Consider the following 21,473-nt stretch of genomic DNA (forward strand, 5'->3'; position numbering starts at 1 on the left):
GTTTCATGTCACTTTTTGTTCATAAAATGTTACCTAAATGTTTTGCAATTAGTATATCATATGCAACCTCCCTGACATCATATAAATATCATCTTTAATATTAGTTATTCCTCCTGTTTGGCCGCTGGTCTGTGTTTTTCAGCGATCACCTATAAGATACACAAAAGGATTTAAACCTGTGGTTTGTACAATATTAAAAAGCGTCTCTTCCTGCTTTTATTCACACCCTGTGGCAGGTGACATGACACAGACACTTCAGTCCTCTGTAGGCTTTCCGTTCCTCCTCCCGTATAACACTAAAAACTAAAAATGGGACACATCCGCTTGCCTTTCTTTTGTGAAGGTGAAACTCCCACAGACAGTTCCCCCGGTCTCTGTGTCCACTCCTGAAATCAGGCTTGTGCTCAGTCATCTGTTGAGTCCTTCCTGTGCAGCAAGAGAAGGAGTCAAAAGGTGATATAAAACACAGACTATGAACTTCCACAAGTCTCTGGATGAGGAGTCAAGAATCTTACTACTGTCATAATATAATATTTATAACTAACAGCATTAATGCCACATGAGTTACATCATGGGAAGAGTTGCATTCCAGGACAAATATTTACCTAACGCAGAACCTGTTTCTTTTTTTTTTGTCATTACAGATTAAACCATCTGATGAAATGTGGATGCGGGCAGTGTTATGGCTAGGAGCAAGCAGACAGATAGCAGCGATAAACGTCATAAAACTGGGAGCAAGGAAACTAGTAAGGAGCCTTCTGTTTAATGCCTGGCCTGTAGGCAAGGCACCTTCCCTCCCTGCCTGGAGCACGTCTGGCTTTTCGTCTGGCTTTTACAGGAGAGTAGACAGATTACTTGCGAGGGTTGAGACGGTTCAGTGAGCTGAAGGTACTAGGTGACATGGCAGCATGAGGGGCGGGAGGGAACCATATCCTTTTACAGTCTGGAAATAAAGCAGGCCAGCGGCGGTGGAACGGCCCCACGTCTGGCATCTTATTGGGCCATTAGAGGAAGAGGCCCCAGCAGCAGCGCTGGCTGTGGAGGTCCGGCACCGGACTGAAGCAGGCAGGGAGGTCATTTGACAAGAGAGGAGTATTTCATGTGTTATCTGACTGTACTGTTACACCTGACAGTACATTCATGACTGCATTTATCTGCAATGTTCTCAGTTAGATACATAAGTCTTTGCCTGTGAAATTATACCAGCCAGTTTTTTTTAACAGAATCAGAGGATAAAATATTTAAACTAAAGATTTGACATTTTATGAACACACTCTGCATGTTATCTGATATTCAAGTATATGTGTTTTTTTCATAGGTTATGTAATGATATCAAAGAAGATGCAATATATTGCTGCTGAAATAAAGCTTTAATTAAGGGGGGAAATGCATTTGGTATTGTTTTGGTGTGTATAGTACGTTTTTCTTTTAGGGTTGCACAATATTATTTTTTAAAAAAAGGCAAATTGCAATTATTTTGACTGAAATTGCAATTGCAGTATGCCATACAATTGGTGGGAATGATAATTTTTGCTTTTCAATTTTAGTTTTTAGTGGGAAAAAAGCTCATTAATCAACACATTTTGTCATGTTTGTTTTATCCATACAAAAGTGAAGACTAAAAATTACAAATTGGTGTTTTAAAAGGGGTTATGTACTGAACTACTAGCCGGTTGTAGACGACCTGGAGTCTCAGCTGGTTGTATACTTTGCTTTTAGTACAGACTAAATAAACAGGGTACAATATGTTAATTTACCCTCCCCAGGTCCTGCCCCAGGACTTAGAAAGAGTCAATTAGACAGTCTTAGAGGCGTTGGTAGGCAGATTTTTGTCACCAGGCTTGCTATTTTCCTCTGTTTCCGGTCTTTGTGCTAAGCTAAGCTAACCGGCTGCTGGCTGTAGCTTCACATTTACCACACAGACATGAGAGTGTTATCGATCTGTTGATCTGCTTCTCTGGAAGAAAGCAAATAAGCGTATTTTCTAACCAAAATGTGACACTGTTCCTTTAATGATGTGGCTCAGTAGAATTCCAGTTGTGTAACAAAGAAGAACAACAAACAGCTGGAGTTTAAGAGAGCAGAGGAATTTGTTTGTGATGTGCGTTGCTTTCATCCTGCCAGGGGAATACACCACAGACTGGCCAAGATTAGACATCCTTCCTGCAGCATTTTTCACGGTGACTCCTGGGATTTGAGGCCCGAAAAACACGCAAGTGATGTACAAAGGGAACAAGCTCAAGGTGCATCACCCCGTGCCCCGGCGGATCATCTGGAGACAACCGAAATAACCCATGCAAATCTAAAAACACACAGACACAAACCCTGTTCCCTTTAAACAGGAGAGGCCGTCACTGTGACGAGAGTCGCAGTATTCCAGGAATGTCCTGATCCGTCCTGATGCCTTAGGGAAGAGACAGAGAATGCTCCTCTCCTTTAACGTACACACGCACACACATGAGAATATGATTCATATGACAGGTCGTATTCACAGTGAGAACAGATTACTCCTGACCTCATGCATTCACAGGTATGATGTATATTCTCAACGACACTGGTCCCTTTTCATCTTCACTCATCAGCCTGTCCTGTCTTGGCTCATCTTGTCCATTTTTTCTCAGACTGTCCACACTTTAAAGCCTTTATATGGTATCAAATGATTACTGGCAAAGCTATTCGCAGTATCATATACCCTCTTTTTTTTCTTCTATTGTGGTGATGTCACTGTTAAAAAAAAATGTTTGTGCAACTGGATGATTATTGGGGTCAAGGGTCGTGCGACCCCTCAGGCCCAGGGGCTGTTGTCTGTCTGACGAGGCAGGTAAAGCGCGGTTAATGAGTGGCAGTTAGAAACAAGTGGTGATATGTGGCAGGAATGCAACACAATGACACACTTGTCGGTCAGCGCTCGAGTGCCTGGGTGGCGCGTGGAGGCTTTCTCAATGTCTGAGTTATTGTTTTAGACCGGTGCTCTTCTGCCCTCAATCTGATGACAACTAACTTCTTTCATTATGTGTGTCTTACTGAGGAATGCAGAGAAAAGTGTTAACGCTACTGTCGGGTAAAATATACAGTTGTTAGTCTGTGGCAATAAAGAATTGTCTTGCGTGTGAGGCAGTTGATTATTCATTAATTGCGAACATGTGCAAGGATGCTGAAAAAGTCGTGTCATTATTGGCTGGGTTCCATCAATAAGGATACGTTTTTAAGCCCGCTTAAATCATGATTTCACTTTCAATTCTGTTGCAACCAAAACCTTAAAGGAGGTTTAACTTTTATGGCTGCCTTTTTAGATGACTTGTGCCAAAGGATGAAGTTCCCTGATAAGTTATGGAACAGACTCGATCCAGTTGAGTTTTATGATGTGCCTATTCTTTCTTTCACTCTCTTAAAAACAGTCAGTGAGAGTTTTTTTTAAGGACGAGAAATGAAAATTTTATGAGGAGACTAACTTTTTTGCTAGCTAGCAAACAATATAACTTTTTGTTAATTTTTAGCCACCTAGTAATGTTCTAACTTTTCAGCCAACTAATAATGTTTTGTTAACTTTTTGCAAGCTTGTTTTGTTGACCTTTTAACGATCTAGCAAACAATTTAACTTTTTGTTAAGTGTTTAGCTGACTAGTAATGCAACTTTTCAGCCAGCTAATAATGTTTTGTTAACTTTTTAACTAGCTAGCAAAAATGTAATATTTTGTTAAGAAATACAAAGCAGCCAAAACAGTTTAGCAGCACTGAATTTATTTCTTATTTTTTAAATTCAGGTAAGCAAGCATGATTGAACTCTTATTTATTTTTCGGTTTGTCTGCATCAATAAATTTAGATTCTCTAAGCAGAGATTGTTTTTTAATTGTGCAACAGGTTTGCTTGATTTTAAATCTGGATTGACTAATTTTAAAAAAGTTTTATTAAACACTGATTAGAACTAAAATTAAATTACGTTGATCTTTGATGGACAACCCAGTCAGTATGCCAAAGAGATGTTCTTCATCAACAAATGAGCATAGTACAGATTCAGTTTATTGGGAACAGTATTTAAATAGAACAACAGACAAAAACATCATAAAACTTTTTTTTTTTTTGTCAGTCAGATTATAAAGTAGTTTCACATATTGCAGTACTGAACATCCATCGGGAAAACAACATTTTTTTTTTTATTGCTAAGTTTACATTTATGAATGAAAAGTGTTGCCTATATCATAGATCTATTATGAAAAATATAATGTATCTCCTCTTGTTGGATTTTTAACAAAACCATACACCAATTTTCCCATAATAAAATCTTTTAAAATAGGATCAATGATGAATCTGCAAACGTCTTGCCAGAATTTCTTGGTATGAGAACGGAGCCAAAAATAGGATATTCACCACAGAAAGAACAGTTCCTGTTTACGTTTCTTTTAAATTTCTGCATGTAGCGAGTGATCTGCCAGAGATGGTCTGATGGGGAAAGTCTGATTTTAGGAATCGGAGGGAGGGGTCTGGGAAGAGACAAGAAGAGGGCGGTGCGAACCTCTTCATATTCCCAAATGTCAATGAAGTCTCCACAACAAGTTGAACCCTGAAGTGCGTGAGATGAAATCATTTAAGGCTAATGATACTGGAGCTCACAGATAATAAATCTACTGGAGCATTTCTACACCACGACAGACAGAAAATAAGCGTCTTGTTGTGTTTCTTAATTTGTGCGTCGTAACAGTTTTTAAGTAAGTATTTTATATCGGAAAGGAGTTTGTTGGATTATTAACGACTGGATATCCTCGGATCAAGCTGTTGAGGGAATATATACGGATTATACGACAGGTGACTTTGTGTAGAAGTGCAACAACTCCTTCAGGATGAGACTGTGGACTCTACTTGTCTTTATCCCGGTGTGCGCATCCTCTCCTCTGTCAGCCGGTGAGTTTGAACTTGTGCGTCTGAAACTTTTACGCACGCACTTTATGGAAATGTGAATTAATTAAACGAGCGCGCTGTTTGGAAAGCGGTGTATCCACGTGCCTCACAGCATCATAAGTGCACACATTTACACATTTCAAGAAAGGCGAGTTGGGGGAAGCGGGAGTCGAACACACAACATTGGAAGTAGGGGAGACCAGGCGCAATTGCAACTTTTTTGTCTGTGGTTTGGAGTCGGTTGTAACACAGGATTATAACCGACCCTTCCTAAGTCCCTCCCCTTTTTTGGCTCTGTGCACCAGTAACCGTTGAGGAGGCCCTCGGCCAACTTTCTGCTTTTCTTGTTTTTTTGTACTTAAACATGACAGGCTTATCTATGTTGAAAAGAAACCATGTTTTGAAGGTGGTCAAAAGACCTTCCAGGGGGACCTGTAAAAGCAGCATATAGTCACATCTTAATTTAGCTAATGCTAATGCTAATGCTAATGCATTCACTGGCTAGTTAGCTTGTGTCTTCTTAAGATTAGCTAATTTAAGATGTGACTCCATATGTCGCTTTTACGAGAAAAGGAGAAAGGGACCAAGTTTGTTCAACTGTTATTGGAGCAAAAAGGGGCGGGACCTAGGAAGGGTCGATTACCCACGATCCTGAAAGTCACGATAAAACCTCATATGCCAGTTAGCAACACCTACAGTACATTAGCATAGTTTGTTAATGTTAATTTTTAACTAAAGAGTTTAAATTTACTCTACATCCACAAAGTAGAGAGAATCATACTGAGCATGTGCAGAAGAAGAGTCCTTACACAAACAGGAACTGAGTGTGTTACATTAGCCTGGCCAGGTGGCTTGACATACCCTGTGAGAAAAAAAAACTCCATTTAACACTGCAACTTGTCTTTCACTTTGACTAAAACTGAACTAAAATTAACATTTTATTTTTATTTTCTCTTACCAGAACCATCTAAGCCCAAAGTTCCAGCAGCGGAGAGCCGCTGCTCCGGCCGAGCCTGCAACCCCCGCATGGGCAACTTGGCCCAGGGCCGAGTGCTGAGCACCCAGTCCGTCTGCGGCTCCAACTCCTCTGAGTCCTTCTGCTTCTACAGACAGACTGCTGCCCCTTATAAAAGGGAGTCCTGCTCGGCTGCAAAATGCAGCAAATGTAACTCTGCCATCCCCAGCCAGGCGCACCCTCCCTCTGCCATGAGCGACTCCTCTTTCCGCTACCCTGACACCTGGTGGCAGTCTGCAGAGGGGGTGCAGGAGGAGATGCTCCAGCTCGATCTGGAGACAGAGTTCCTCCTCACCCACCTCATCCTGGTCTTCCGCTCACCCCGCCCCGCTGCCATGGTGCTGGAGCGCTCCCAGGATCACGGGCACACCTGGAAGGCCCTCAGGTATTTTGCCCGGGACTGTGAGGAGATGTTTGGCATGGTGGAGGGGCCGCCAGTCAGAGAGAGTGACGCAACCTGCACCTCCAAGTATTCAGGAGCTTTCCCTTGTGCCAGAGGAGAGGTGAGTATAGTGACTGGTCCAGAAAGTTTTACATGGGCAAGTGATTCTGACAAAGTGGCATGAGAGAGTTTGGCTCGGTGAGAACTGAGTACTGTAGGTGTTCATTAAAGGTTCAGTAGGTAACTTAGTAAACATCAGTAGTAGATATGACAGATCATAGGTGAAAAAGTCAGGTTCTTCTGGTTTCTAATTGTATGACATCTGAACGAAAACACAGAATCAGAGCTGGGAGGAGTCTCTAACACAGGTGCACTGGACTGAGCTTTCAACCCAAAATGTCAGTATTTTATTACCTGGAGATGAGACTCAACTGCTGTCTGTCTTCCTCCAGAACTGCTCACCCCAGCTTCAACCCAAAAGAAAAAAAAAAATTATGAAACATAACACCTTTTTTATATAAATGCGCCCCTGGCACTATAAAATCCTACCTGTGCAGAATGCAGAGTTATTAAACATCAAAGAGTTGATATGCCAGTACACACGTCTGAAACGTACGTTAAAGGTCCAGTGTGCAAGATTTACAATGATCTATTGAAAAATGAATATTATATTCATAATTATGTCTTCATTAGTGTATAATCATCTTAAAGTAAGAATTGTTGCGTTTTTGTTACCTTAGAATGAGCTGTTTACATCTACAGAGGGTGCAGATCCTTTTCCACGGAGGCTGCATGTTGCACTGCCACATGTTTCTACCAAAACAGACACACCAAACATTAGCGGTAGATATGGACTTTTGCAAGTTTTTGCAGCCTACAGGCTTAAAATTTAAACAGAGACTGATAACATGATATGATCTTATTGCCTCAATACAACTCCACTGTAAGTTTGTGGTCTAAAATACAGAATTATCACGCAGCTCTAATCTTCACTGGATTAAAACTGTATTATAAATTCACTTGACTGCTGCAGTTTAGGGAAAAGCTTTGAAGGTCAAAGAAAGAAACTTTCATTAGTGGACCGTGATTTCTGAGATCTGAGACTGACCAAATGAAAACCAGACATTCCCAGCACTTCACAGCGATAACATTCACCATCTGCTCTGCTCTTGTTGTCCATTTATTGGCACCAGGATGCACGGCAAGCTGATATCACACAAACCACCGAACAAACAGTTGACCAGGCTTTGTAAACTGATCTCCTGTGATGAGCTGTGGGAGACCTTTTTCGTTAGGCCAGCCCTCTAAGCCCACAAACTGCTTCGACACGCACGGCTAGAATATCAATGTTCACTTTTTACCTCTGATGTTCCCTCAAAGCAGTTTTTTCGGAGCTGCTGTATCATCGCGGGGAGGTCTGAGCCTGATAAGCAGCGATGGTTAATTCATGAGCGGAGCGTTCATTCATGCTGATGGTGTAAAACAGAGACTCTCACTGGCCGGTAGAGGTTTGTTTTGCTCCAGAGGGGCCTCAGACCATGCTGGGAGGTTCTGGTTGAACGTCTGAATGAATATATGGCTTTGACTGATCTCATAATTGCAGTGTTTTAGCAACAAGTATGTGTCTTGCTACAGTATGTCAGCTCTCTTGTGTAAGCCCCTCACCCTTTATAATTAGTGCCTCTGCTGCTCAACATGCAAAGACATCCCCAAAATGTTGTGTGAAAATGTAAAGAGCTTCAGTCATTAAGTTACACTGCAAACAAACATCATATACTTAGTGTAAACTCTGCCTGCAGTAATTAGCTAAAATATACACGTGGTCACCACAAAGTGAACATTTTCTCATTGTTAAACAGAATTAGCTTATTTGTGCAATTATTATACAGTCAATCCTGCTGTTTACATCTGTTCTGTATCACTAACCGCATGATATCGTTCAAAATATTCATTATGATGCAATTAAATCTCTTGTTTACAGTAGAAATAGACAATGAAAGGTGTATTAAATGTGCAACGTGTAAGATTATGTCCAGAGTTTGAATTTACGTTTATAAAATGAAATAATATTATCAACAGGATGTGAGGAAGTTATAATGTTGACCTTTTTTTTTAACAGCAGCCATATTGATATGAAATAGCTTAAACAGAGTTGGGAGGCTTACTTTACAAAAGAAATGTAGTCAATAATGTAACCTAAGTATCACAATACTCAAGCTATGTAACTTCATTACTTTCTTTTACTTTTAGATTACCTCAGTACAAAATGTAGTGAAGTTGTTTAGCCTCATATAATGTTTTTAGGGCTGTAACTGACAATCGATTAATTGGTCGGTTATTTTTTTTACAATCAATCGATTAGTTGTCTGGTCTATAAAATGTCAGAAAATTGATCAAAGTCCAAAATGACGTCCTCAAATGTCTTGTTTTGTCCAAAGCTCAAAAATATTCAGTTTACTATATTCAGTTTATATATATATATATATATATATATATATATATATATATATATATATATATATATATATATATATATATTATATATATATATATATATATATATATATATGTACAGAAAAAAATCACATTTAAGAAGATGAAATAAAAGAATTTTGATGCTTATTTAAAAAAACACCCAAATCCAGATTATGTAATCCTGTTACATTTAGTCTGTTACTCCCCAAACCTGGTTACTAATGATGCTGCTTAAGGTCCTGTTCCATTTAGTGTAGCAGAGCCTCTTCAGTGAATCAGCATGCACAGCAGCAGCACCCTGACTCTGTTTGACTTCTGTTTGCTCTATGATTTCATGTCAAAATAGCTGCTGTGAAACAGGGTTATTATGTTGGGGAGATATCTATTGATGTTAGGGGGGATCCTTACACCTACTGTCCGTCACAAGACGAGCTTGGTCGTAAAACCCACTTCAAACTCAACAGAAACAAAATAAAACTCGCCAAAGCTCGTGTTTCCACCGTTCGACAATCACCAGCTCTGGTTTGGTTAAAAATAAATCCATAATCCGCCGTGTTTTATGTAAAAATATTCAGGCTCCCTGCCGCCTGTCTGATGCCTGACCTGCGACTTGTTCCTCTCTGCTTAACATCATTCCTGTCTCCGCCTGCTGTCCTCGTCTCTCCCGGAGTCACAGTCCTGGTCGGGAGCCGCTGTAAATCACCTCAGCGCTGAATCCCCTCGTCGTCAAACCAGCCTCCGTCGGTCTCAGAGGCTGCGTTCGGTCCTGGCCCAGCTGTGTTCATTAAGGGGCTGCTGAGCCTGGTTCTGTCACCCGCGGTGTGGACATAAATACTCCGCTGGTGCTTTGAGCTGAAGGTCTGGTCAGACTCAAGTCATAATAGGGCCTCTTGGAGTTACCTTCAGCAGGTGGCCATATTTTACACATTGCCCCTTTGGCACATGAAAACTTTTATTTCAGTACATGTGGGCTCTTGGAGGAAATGACTTCAATTTAATGATGCCACAGTTCAATTCAATTTAATTCAATTCAAGATCTAAAAAAAAACATCAAAAGTAGTTGTGAAAAAATGAGATTTTACAGAGTTTTTACCCCCAAGTGACACATAGAACTGATACAGTATTTGATCATGGTTGAAAAAGAAAAAAAAACCAATGTATTGTGGATAATGTTTGTCCTGATTAATACATTTTTAGGTCTAGGACTTTTATCTCCTAACACATCGTTATTGCGTGTCCCAGTTTTCATCCCTGATGTTATGATGAAGAGTAATGACCTCCTAAGTGCATCTTTTATATATATCTGTGCACATTTTCCTATACAGGCAGAGAGGATGTATCTTAAAGATCAACCTTCAACAAAACCTAATGAGGGAGAACAAGAACCATTTGTCTGTGTTTACACTGGAACTGGTCTGATTTTCCGAGGATAGCAGCTATTTGAGGAGCATGAAAGGCAAACCAGACTGATGCCTGGTTTTTATTTGGCAGACTGAGAAAAAAGAGAAACTGACATAATTTATGTTTTCGTCATGGTCTGTCAGAGTCTCTAAGATCAGTTTTTACACTTGTTAGAGAGGCTTTTACAAGTGGAATAAAGCTGATTTTGAGAGATTTCCTTGTAAGATTGCTTTTATACCTTAAATTGCTTATATTTTGCGCTGCTTGGATATTTATGACAAATATTTTATCTCATTCCTGTATTATTTGTTCCTTGTAAATATGATTGATGCAGCTGCAATTCCGTTGTGCTTGCATGATGACAATAAAATTCTTGAAAACAGCATGTCTCGTCTACTTCAATCTCCAGGTGATCTATCGAGCCTTGTCGCCTTGGCACTCAGTGGATCCCTACGGACCGGCCGCCCAGGACCAGCTCATGATCACCAACCTGAGAGTCCGTCTGCTGCAGCGCCAGCCGTGTCCCTGCCAGGCCAAACACCCTGGTGCTTCTGTCCTCCCCACGGAGCATTACGCCATCTATGATTTTATTGTCAAAGGCAGCTGCCTCTGCAATGGACATGCTGACCAATGTGTACCAGCCAGAGGCTACAAACCCAGCCAGCAGAAGAGCAGTAACATGGTGAGCAGCATTTTGAGCTGGATTTTGTGAAAATACACAGCTTGCAGGTCCATGATACTCAAGGTTTGTTCTGTTGTGAGATGTCGTGTCACGCTGAATCTTCATTTTGTCTCCGTTTTTATTTGTTTTACACGGTGAGATTGGGAGTGGAGGGTTTGGGGTTTTGTTCCCACCACTCCCTCGTTACTCAGCTGTGCGCTGGTATGTGCCTCTGAATCCGAAGGCTGCAGTAAAGACTGGATATTAGACCACAGCTTTACCTACCATTACAGGGATTTAAGGATGTGGAAAACCTTAATTATAGTATTCATCCTAATGCTTTAACAACCCACAGCCTCTGTCATGTTATTCTCTTTACTGTAAATGGTGAATAGAAGCACTTGTTTGATTCAGACATGGTCTGAGGGGGTGTAGACATGTTACACAGGCAGTAATAAGCTGCAGAGTGTGTAACCACTGTGATTGCGCATGCAGATGTTGGCATGTTACAATACTTGGAAAGCTGCTGGAAATCGGCATCAATGAAAAGAGTTAACGCCCGCACACTGACTAAAAACCGCAAATTCATTTAAGTGGATGATGTTCTGATCCCAGCCGGATCTTAATCACGCTAAAATGTTTTAAAATGGTCACCACACCCTTTATATACACCTTTCATACAGGTGTGGTTAACCATCCAACCCGTCCAGGGTAATAAACACCTCAAAACAATTAACAGTTCAAGAGGAACACAATGAAAACTGTATTTTGCACTTCATAATGCACCAATGTTTTCTGCAGGCTGGTCAGTGCAGTAACCATACTTTTTTACTATAAAACTACACATGCAGAAGTTGTCTTGGCATTGTCTTGTTGAAAGAAGCAGGGACGCCTGTGAAAAAGACACATGCTCCCAAACCTCTCAGCATTAATAGATCCTTCACAGATGTGACAGGGCTATTAACAGTCTGGAAGGTCATTTTCCTCTTTAGCAGGGAGGTCACGACGGTCACGATTGCCCAAAACAATCTCAAACGTGGGCTCGCCAGGCCCCAACCCACTTTCCCACTTTGCGTCAGTCCATCTCTAGAGAAGTCTGCAGCATTTCTGGATGTTGTTGATATATGTCTTTCTCTTTGCACGGTAGAGGCTTAACATGCATTTGTAGATGCAGCGATAAACTGTGTTTACCACCGATGGTCTTCCAAAGTGTTCCTGAGCCCCTGTGTTATCCTTAATACAATTATGTGGGTTTTTAATGCAGCTTTTAATGCAGTGCTGCCAGAGGGGTCAAAGGTCACAGGCATTCAATGTTTGCGTTTGGCCTCGCCCCTTACATGCAGAGATTTCTCTGGATTCTCTGAATCTTTTAATGATAATATTGTTTGTGTGTGTGTGAGTATGTGTGTTGAGAAACATTGTTCTTAAACTGTTGGACTATTTGCCCACACAGTTTTTCAAGTGGTGACTGAGCCTTTTGAGGATGTCCTGCCTAATCATGATAATATCAATTAACCTGTGTTACCTGTGGAATGTTCCAAACAGTTCATTACACAACATTTCCAGTATTTTGTTGCCAAGCTTTTTGGAATTGGGGTTTGTACAATAAGCTAAAATAGATCTGGAGTGCAGTGCAGTGTAATGCAACATGCATTATGCTGCAGTGCCTGCTACTTGCTCATTTTTCTTTAAGCAATGTTCCTGAAGCCCTTAAGTCAACAAATTTATCAATTCATTCAACCTTTACTTGTACTAGAGAGCTCATTGAGGGCTAACCCTCATTTACAGGAACATCAACTAAATTACAAACACAAAGAAAAGAAAAACAATAAGACAACAAAAAAGATATTCTAACTGAGAAAGGACAATACCACAATAAGCTAGTAGACATTAAAATAAATAAAATGTAAAATACAGTTATGCAAAACAGTAACAAGTAGAGTTTGGGTTTTCCAAGTTAAGACTGGAAGCCAAAAAGCCAGTCCATACAGCAGGTCTGATAAAGCCCATCTGATACAATAAATTTCCAAAAGACTGTAATTTTCTGTCTGTGCTGTTTGCCTGGCAGGTCCACGGTAAGTGCGTGTGCAGACACAACACGGCCGGTGACCACTGCGAGCGCTGTGCACCTCTCTACAACGACCAGCCCTGGCAGGCTGCCAATGGCATCACGGGGACACCGCACGAGTGCCAGAGTGAGTGATGGGGCAAGAGAGTCAAATGCAGTAGTAGGACACACAGCATGTAGACTTATCTCGAAAATGGATTTAGTCTCATAAATCACATGTGACCTTTTGGACGCTCGTGCATGATTAATAAAAGAGCAGCTCCTCTTTTCCTTTCAGCTGCAGTAAGAGTTGTCACTATTGTCACCAGGGCTTTAAAAGAAAAACCTCTCTGTCTGTTTTATTGCACGTGTCCATCTAAACCCAGAGTGCAAGTGCAATGGTCATGCCAAGAGCTGTCACTTCAGTCGTGGACTGTGGCTGGCGACAGGACGGCGGAGCGGCGGTGTGTGTGACGACTGCCGCCACAACACAGAGGGCCGACACTGCCAGAACTGTAAAAGGGGCTTCTTCAGAGACCCCAGCCGACCAAAAACTGCCCCTGACTCCTGCAAACGTAAGACCCTTAAACTCCTCAGAGTCTATCCTCTTTTTCCTTTAAAGGGATGGTTTGGATTATTTGAAGTGGGGTTGTGTGACGTATTTAGCCAAGCCAAGTCCATTGGCAAAAACAGTAATATTATTGGAGTCACTGGTCTACTGCTGCCTCAATCAGTTGTTTTTGTGTGTGTGTCTGTGACTTCAGGGTTTGTTTGGGTTCACGAAAGTCACACAATAACACACAAACACAAACTAACTGATCGAAGCAGTGGTAGTTGAGCAACTCCCCTATTCTACATGGTAAAATCACTGTCTTGTCAATGGAGTCTGGTTGTTTTGGAGAGAGTGATATTTAGCTTATATAATGGCAGTTTCCCATTGGAAAAGGCTCACTGACAGCAAGGTAAAGCAGTGAAAATATTCTCTATATACTTACACTTAAAATGATATTGCTTTTATAAAATGGGAGTTTTTTTAGTTGGCTGAAATCAACCTTGTGCAAGTTCACACTTCACACAAGCTAGCTCACTGTCACAGACACTCCAGTCTGCAGTGTAACGCAGGTCAAACACTTCATGCCGCATGATCAAGGAAAGTTTTTATATCATGTTGACACTCTGGTCCATAAATGTGCACTCCATCTGCTGCGAGACTGCATCACACTTTTTCTTATCAGCTGAGAATCATTTTCTCTCTCAGGAGTGAATGACGTTCATAAGTTACAAACCGACCCGTTCAGTCCAAAAAAAAAATTCTTCAATGCTCCTTCAATGAACGCCACTTGTTCATGAACAAGACAGGCTAAAATGTGTTTTGTTGCTGACCACTGCTCCTGCTGCTTCTCCAAATCGGGGACATGCCAACTCCCATGTGCTGTAGGTAATACTCCGACTATGGATCAGTACTTCATACAACCCCGCTTTTAATACTCCGAACTATCCCTTTAAACCACAACTCTGTCTGGATGAAAGCCAGCGGAGAATTCCAATTAAGAGCTGTAGCCTTTGATATTTTGAGGACAGTAATGGAGATTTGATTTTTCCTTTGGCCCTCCAGATTAAAGTAGATTGATCTCTTTGATAAGGGTATTTTCCCGCAGCACCTCTCTGACTCGCCGCCCTGCCAGTGATGAGATAGTAAGATGACTCTCCTCCCGCTCCTTAGTAGGAGTGACGGAGACCGCACTGTTTTGGAATGTGACTGTAATTGCAAACAATGGAGGAATTTCCCATGGACCATGCAAGCACATTTTTCCCATTCTTGCCCTTTCCCCCTCGACAGGCATGCTGCAGCATTTTTTTAAGAGCAAACAAACCGTTTTTGGAAACAAATGAAGCAAGACTGTAAGAAAAATCAATCTGTCATCACCAGCGACCATCAGGCAGTGGGTATGACAGCGCGGAGAGGGAGTGATTTACTGTTTGTTTTTGCTGCAGCTGCTTTAAAGCATGTTGGGTACACACTCTCAGCTTGTCGCTTGTTACAGGAGGATGATAAAATACATTTAACTTCTATATCGCCTTGGGAATTCACTGTGTGCACTCTAAATATGTTTGTGCTTATATAAATGTGTTTGTCCTCTGAATAATGTACACTGAGTGCTTCGAGGTCCCTGCCAGAAGAGGAGACACGTCCTTTTACTAAAGGTGGAAAAAGTATGCACATTATTCCCTGAAGCACAAGAACAGATACTTGTTTAAAAAAAGAAGAAGTACTAATTCAGCTTCTTTACTCAAGTAAAAGTAAAAAAGTACAGGCTCTGAAAGGTATTCAAAGTATGAAAGTAAAAAATAGCCCTCTGATGGACACTTCTGTGCAAAGACATCTCAACGTCACTGTCTCCCTGCGGTTGAGTCTCCCTCTCTGTCCATTTCGTCATTTACGTTGCTTTTGTCTTGATATGTCTTTTATGTCTTTTTTTCTTCTTGTGCGTCTTTTTCATTTTGTTGCATCTTTTGTGTTGTTTTTGTCTTTTTTTTTTATCTTTTGTTGTCTTCCATTCATGACTTTTATGTCTTGTTTTGTCTTGTTAGATCTTACATCTTGTGTCTTTTTCATCTTGTTGCGTCTTGTTAAGTCTTTTACGTCTTTTCTCTGCTTGTTATGTCTTTCACATCGTTTTGTCTTGTTACATCTTTTTCACCTCGTTCCATCTTTCATGCCACTTTTGTCTTGGCACGTTTTTTTCATTTTGTCATGTCTTTTTTGTCTTGTTACATCTTTTACATTGTTTTCATCTTGTTACACCTGTCATGCATGATATGCTCTGCTGGATAGACAAAGGAATCGTTGTTTTTGTTTTTTCCATCCATTATGGCGGAAGGCAGCACACAATACTCAAAATAAAAATACTCAATTTAAATGCATTAAAACTACAGTCTGTTGTTGAAATGTAGAGAGTAAAAGTAAAAAGTTGTCAGAAAAATAAATACTCTAGTGAAGTGAAGATACCTGAAAAACCTACGGAAGTACAGTGACAAAGTATTTGTACTTAGTTACTTCCCACTGCTGCTTTTTCCTCACGAGCAGAAATATTAACATGTGGTCCTCTTGTTCTGTCTCCTTTGCAGCCTGTTCCTGCCACCCTGTAGGCTCCGTCCTCTCAGGAGGTAGCCCTCTGTGTAACCCTAGCAGTGGGGAGTGCACTTGTAAGCCCGGTGTCGGAGGTCCCCGCTGTGACAGCTGCATGCTGGGATACTGGGGGCTTCATGAATACGGCTGCCGTCCATGTGACTGCACAGGGGACTGTGACCCCTACACCGGCGACTGCATTTCTGGGTGAGAGCCAAGACTTAATCCATATGTATTGGTACTTGGGTGTAGTGATGTATGGTGTAGAGGCAGAGTGCATTCTGGATGATTAACACTGAGCGGAGCCCTGCCTGCCTCTGACTGGTTTTTTACCTCTGCGGCACAGCTCAGATGTGGAGGTCTTCTATACAGCCACTGGCCACATGGGACACAGCAGCAGCAATAATAGTGAGACGGCACTCTTTAGGGTAGAGGAGCTTTTCTCTGCACTGCACCACTCTGGTGAGTCACAGGTCATAATCACACTTAACTCTCTGCACACTCATCAACGCACACAGATAAAATGCGGCTGTTTTGATCTTCAAATCTACACATCAGAAGGAAGTGATTAATGTGAGTCATGTTTCATTTTTCCAGAGAAATGTGAGTGTGTGGAGGTAACCCTGGGCAGCCCTAAACTCTTCTGTGCTGCAGAGTATGACTATGGTAAGTGCTTTCTGAAAGAGGGAATTGATTTAGTATTGGGTGACAGTGAGACCGTTCAGCAACATAATGGAGTCTGTGGCTGTTTAAAACCCATCAGACCTGTCCATAATAGAATTCTGAATGTTGAAAAATGAAAAATTCACCTGGGTCTTCCACTTTATATCCAGTGTAGTGATCCCTTAAAAGTCCCTGTATTTTATTATAAACAAATTTTTTGTTTACTTCCCATGTTACTCACCAAAACACATTATAGTCCTGGAAAAAAAAACACTACACCAACATCTTTTGTCCTCAGTGGGAAAGGGTACAATTTGCAGGTCAAACAGCTCTCCAGGTCAATGACTCTTGTATCACTGAAGCCAATCAAATGTGTTTAATGCATTTTCTTCCACATTAAAATTTTGCAGTTTGCAAAGTTTTGAAACCTGCATTATTTCCATTCATGTTTACTTGCTAGCACTCTTCTTCCTCTCTGTCTTAACCGGCGCATTGCTGTATTTCTTGGTGCATAAGAAACTTGTGCAACTATCGGCAGTGATCTCATCACCTGCATCCTTGTGCACATGCACCAGAATAAACAAAACAAGGACCCACTCACAAAATCGCTGCATAATGCTACTAGTGTTTAAGACCCAGAGAGTGTCTTTAAAGAGGTTCTACTGAAATTCCCTGCCTAAACTTGCAAGAAAAAAAGGTCAAAATTAATGCAGCAGAGGCCAAAATATCTGACTTTTACTCCATAGCATGAATTAACACTGGGTCACTTGATTCCCATGTTGCAGCACAATAGCATCTTTTTAGACTCTCACTGCCGAGCCCACATCTTTCAAATTCCATGCCCCCGGTTTATAATGAAGGCTGTCTGTCAAACATTTTCGGTTTCCAAAATCATTATCAGTCTGGGTATTTTCCAGGACTTGAACATCTCCTCCAGTTGTTTTCAGATCCTTGGTGGTTCGAGTTTTACTAGTAAACTGATTTAGATGTGCAAAATTAAATAATTTAACCTCAGAAATGTATTAAATGTATTAAGGATTTTTGTAGTTGGTAGGCTGCTGCTTGCTGCTTTGATTATTGACTTTGTGTTGCATTGACAGTGCTGGTGGTGAGGGTGATGTCAGCTCACGATAAAGGCTCCCATGCAGAGGTGGAGGTCAAGGTCAAGAAGGTTTTGCACCAGAACCCTCAGATGAAGATCCAAAGGGGGACGGTCACTCTTTACCCAGAGTCCTGGACCATCCAAGGCTGCACCTGTCCCATCCTCAACCCAGGTCAGCTGCAGCCACTTCCAATGAGTCACTTTATTGCTCACAGTGCAGAAGCTTATTAATTAGTCGACTCTTGAGTGGACAACCTGCCAGCTTTGTGCTGAATAGAGAATCTTTGTCGCTGCTCGAGGAGGCTTTGAGCGGGTGCCAATGTCCCAGCATCACTCATTTAGAGTGGACATTTACAGCTTAAAGATTAGAGCCACCTCACTGTTACGAGACTATTGCACTTCTACAACTTTCACAATAATCATTTCTGGCAACATTCATCTGAGCCAGTCATAGCAGCTCAGTGTTTAACTGGTTGATTATAGTTATATAATGATTTTACATAAGGTGATTTCGCTCCTGTTCTGTGTAGTTTAGTGACATTCACAGTTTATGTTCCGCTCTCTCGTCCCCAGGATCTGAGTATGTGGTGGCCGGTCACGAGGACTGGAAGACCGGCCGGCTGATGGTCAACACAAAGAGCCTGGTTAAACCATGGAAACCGAGCCTGGGACGCAAATTCCTCCACATCCTCAGAAAAGACTGTGGCCACTGGTAGGGATTTACGGAGCCCCTAAGGAGACATGAGGGAGGAAAAATGTAGATATGTGGGAAAAAAATGAGTGGAGGAAAAAATAAATGAATGGGTGAAAAAATATTATGGGTGGGAAAAATAATTCCTGCCTAGAGCAGGTTGTATAAATGAGAATTAAGTAACGTTAAAGCTAAAAATACAGACATAAATGTTACTAAGCTAATGTTCGATAGTTCACATGTCCATGCCCCATAATAAAATAAACTTTGAAAAGCGTATGGTATAGGTAAAAGTAGAGAGAGAGAGAGAATGCAAAAAAGTTTGTGAGAGAACGCAAGAGCTTGGGGAAGAATGCAAAAGTTTTATGAGGGAACCCAAAACTTTTGTGAGAGAGCGTAAAAGTTTTGCCGCAAAAGTTTACAAGTAAATGTAAAAGTTTTATGAGAGAACGCAAAGGTTTTGTGAGGGAACACTAAACGCAGAAGTTTTGCAAGAGAACACTGAAGTAGATTATAATGTAGTAATATTTTTTCACCCATTTGTTCATTTTTTCCCAACTATCAATTTTTCTCTCTCCTCCATGTCCCCTTAGGGGCTCCACAGGGAATCGCCAAGAACTGCAAAGGACAGACGGATGGAGAGGCGAAGGATCGTCTGTGATGTACAGATGATTTGTTGGATGACTGGAGGAGGGAACAGAGGGACTGTTTGAATCAGGCATTTTGCTTGGACGCTGAAATGAAAGCAAAAACCCCGTGCCTGCTGCAGGGATTTCACTGTTTCTCCTGATTCCAAAGACGAGTCCACTGCCCCGAGAAACAGCTGCAACGCTACAAATGCTGCGGTTGTTGTTAAGCTAAGCACATAGTGTAAGCAGATACCTCGCCAGAACTACAGTCACCAAAGAATCAAAGAGGAGAAAGCAAGCCATAAAGACTTTGAATGAATTCCTGTGCTACTGTATGATATGCCTCAACTCATAATTCTTCCCAGGTTGTAAAACAACAAGGAATCCATGTTAAATACTCAGTTATACTTTATTTTCCGGCCAAAGATGCTCAGAGTTGATGAGCCAAAACACAGTCACGTCCTACTGTATCAATTTCATTGAGAGCTGTTTACTTTGAAATCTTGCAGAGGCGCAGACTGAATTATCTTTGTCGTCTCACAGATATTGGCGATAAATCATGAATGAGTCAACAACAGAATGCGTGTGAGCGTGTGTGTGTGTGTGTGTGTGTGAGGGCGTAGATGTGTGTGTGCATATGCTTGATGTCCTTGGCGGAGAGGCGGCAGGTCAGAACAAGTAACTCCTGGATGAGAGGAGTGGATGAAAAAAACATTAAAGGAATCAGACGGACTAATCTGAACAGCTCTGCTCTGCTCAGGCACACTCACCCGCCTGCCCGCCTGCTGTCTGACAAGAGCAAAACACACTCGGCTCCTCCACCCTCTCTCTCTCTCTCTGCTCTGGAGTACATGCAAACGGCTGAAACACTGAGGATTGAGTTACAAGAGTGGATCATTGTCGGGTTGATTCTGTGAGGATTTTCTGGCTGTCCTCGTACGGCCTGCTTCCATATGAGGAGGATTCACTTGAGAAGGCCTCTCTGAACCCGACCCAGTGGGAGCCAGGGTGTGTGTGTTTGAGTGTGTGTGTGTGTGTGTGAGAAAGTGAGGCACACACTCTTTAACATATGCTTCTCTTTTTTGGCCTGTGACTCCTGCTGCCCCAAAATAAATACGTATTATTATTCATTGACATCACAGCGTATCACAACACAGAGTCCACAGGCCATTTTTGAGCCAGGCCCGGTTAAGAATAGTCCTGGTCCACTGTCTCCGAGGAGAAGGACAAACTCTGTGAGGAGACATGATGCATTCCTCAAACATGACATCACCGCGCGTGCCCTTGTCCCAAAGACTTTACCAAAATAAGAGAAAATGGGGCTGGATTTTCTTGTAAAGGACAAAGTGGTGATTTAGGGTGCATGATTGCACTCTTCCATCATTGTGATATTTGTAATGCTATTTCTGTGTGCCCTATATGTTCTCTTTTTTTCCATCTAAACTGCATAAACTACACGTCAGTGTGCTCCTTCTTAATGCTTCTGGGAAAAGTCTCTTTCATTACACGGTGACATTATGCTGAAGCATGAGGCTATGAATAGCCTGATGTAACATCTTCACTTGTGGAGGTCTCTGACTGATGTCTGACCCATGTTTTAGTGCCGCCCTCCGTTGGTTAAAAGAGAGAAATACACCTTTAAATCATCAGTTATTGGTAATGTAAGTGAGTGTGCTGAACTGTTAAGCCTTTAGAAATATGTACACATTAATCAATGCAAGATTTATAACAATTTATTTCTTATAAAACTGCCTCAAATTAAAATAGAGCAAAGAAATATAGAAATATAAATATTTCTTAGCAGTTTTTTCCTCACAAGGTCTTAAAGGGACAGTTCACCCCAAAATGAAAAATACATCTTTTTCCTCATTCTTGTAGTGCTATTTATTCATCTAGAAGGTTTTTGTGTGCAGAGCTGTACAGATAATCTGCCTTCTCTTCGATATAAAGGAACTAAATAGTTGGTGGTGCCAAAAGTGCTAAAAGAAAAGCAATACATTTGAAAAACTCAACAGCAGTGTCTCTTTCCAGAAATCATGACCCAAGAAATTTAAAGTTTTATGAAGGAACTATATTATTTCTACCATCCGCTAAACATTTCACGTGTCAGCTAGCTCAGAGCTTTGCTGAGGATGACGACATTATGTTTACATGTCACGCTGTCACAATCACCAGCCTCTGCTGCATGAGCAGATGCACGCTTCATTATTTTCTGCACCACGACAGGGTTGTCAGGTGTAGTTCGGTAGAAATAAAATAGTTCCGTGAGTTTGACAGGGTTTCTTCTTGTTTCATAAAGTTAAATTTAAGACATTTTTAAGAAAAATATGAATGCAAATTAAGGCCTATTTCTCATTTTTACTAGTCCAGACTTGAGTGG

General features: G+C 41.3%; 1 protein-coding gene across 2 annotated transcripts; it reads left to right on the forward strand.

Moving 5' to 3' along the window:
• The first annotated feature begins 4,492 nt into the window (after positions 1 to 4,492).
• On the forward strand, positions 4,493 to 21,142 carry LOC146316886 (netrin-4-like). 2 transcript variants are annotated; one of them, XM_084734411.1, is made up of 11 exons: positions 4,496 to 4,900; positions 5,859 to 6,415; positions 10,580 to 10,852; positions 12,900 to 13,026; positions 13,265 to 13,453; positions 16,008 to 16,215; positions 16,355 to 16,470; positions 16,606 to 16,674; positions 17,772 to 17,945; positions 18,347 to 18,485; positions 19,058 to 21,142. In XM_084734411.1, exons 1-11 carry the CDS (start codon positions 4,840 to 4,842, stop codon positions 19,134 to 19,136), a joined length of 1,992 nt encoding a protein of 663 aa, XP_084590537.1. In that variant the 5' UTR covers positions 4,496 to 4,839; the 3' UTR covers positions 19,137 to 21,142. The 2 variants fall into 2 exon arrangements, with proteins under 2 accessions (XP_084590538.1, XP_084590537.1); XM_084734412.1 differs by having other exon boundaries at positions 4,493 to 4,900; positions 18,347 to 21,142.
• The last annotated feature ends 331 nt before the right edge of the window (positions 21,143 to 21,473 follow it).

Source organism: Lutjanus erythropterus, chromosome 13 (genome assembly GCF_056507025.1).
Source record: "Lutjanus erythropterus isolate fLutEry1 chromosome 13, fLutEry1.hap2, whole genome shotgun sequence".
NCBI lineage: Eukaryota > Metazoa > Chordata > Actinopteri > Lutjaniformes > Lutjanidae > Lutjanus > Lutjanus erythropterus.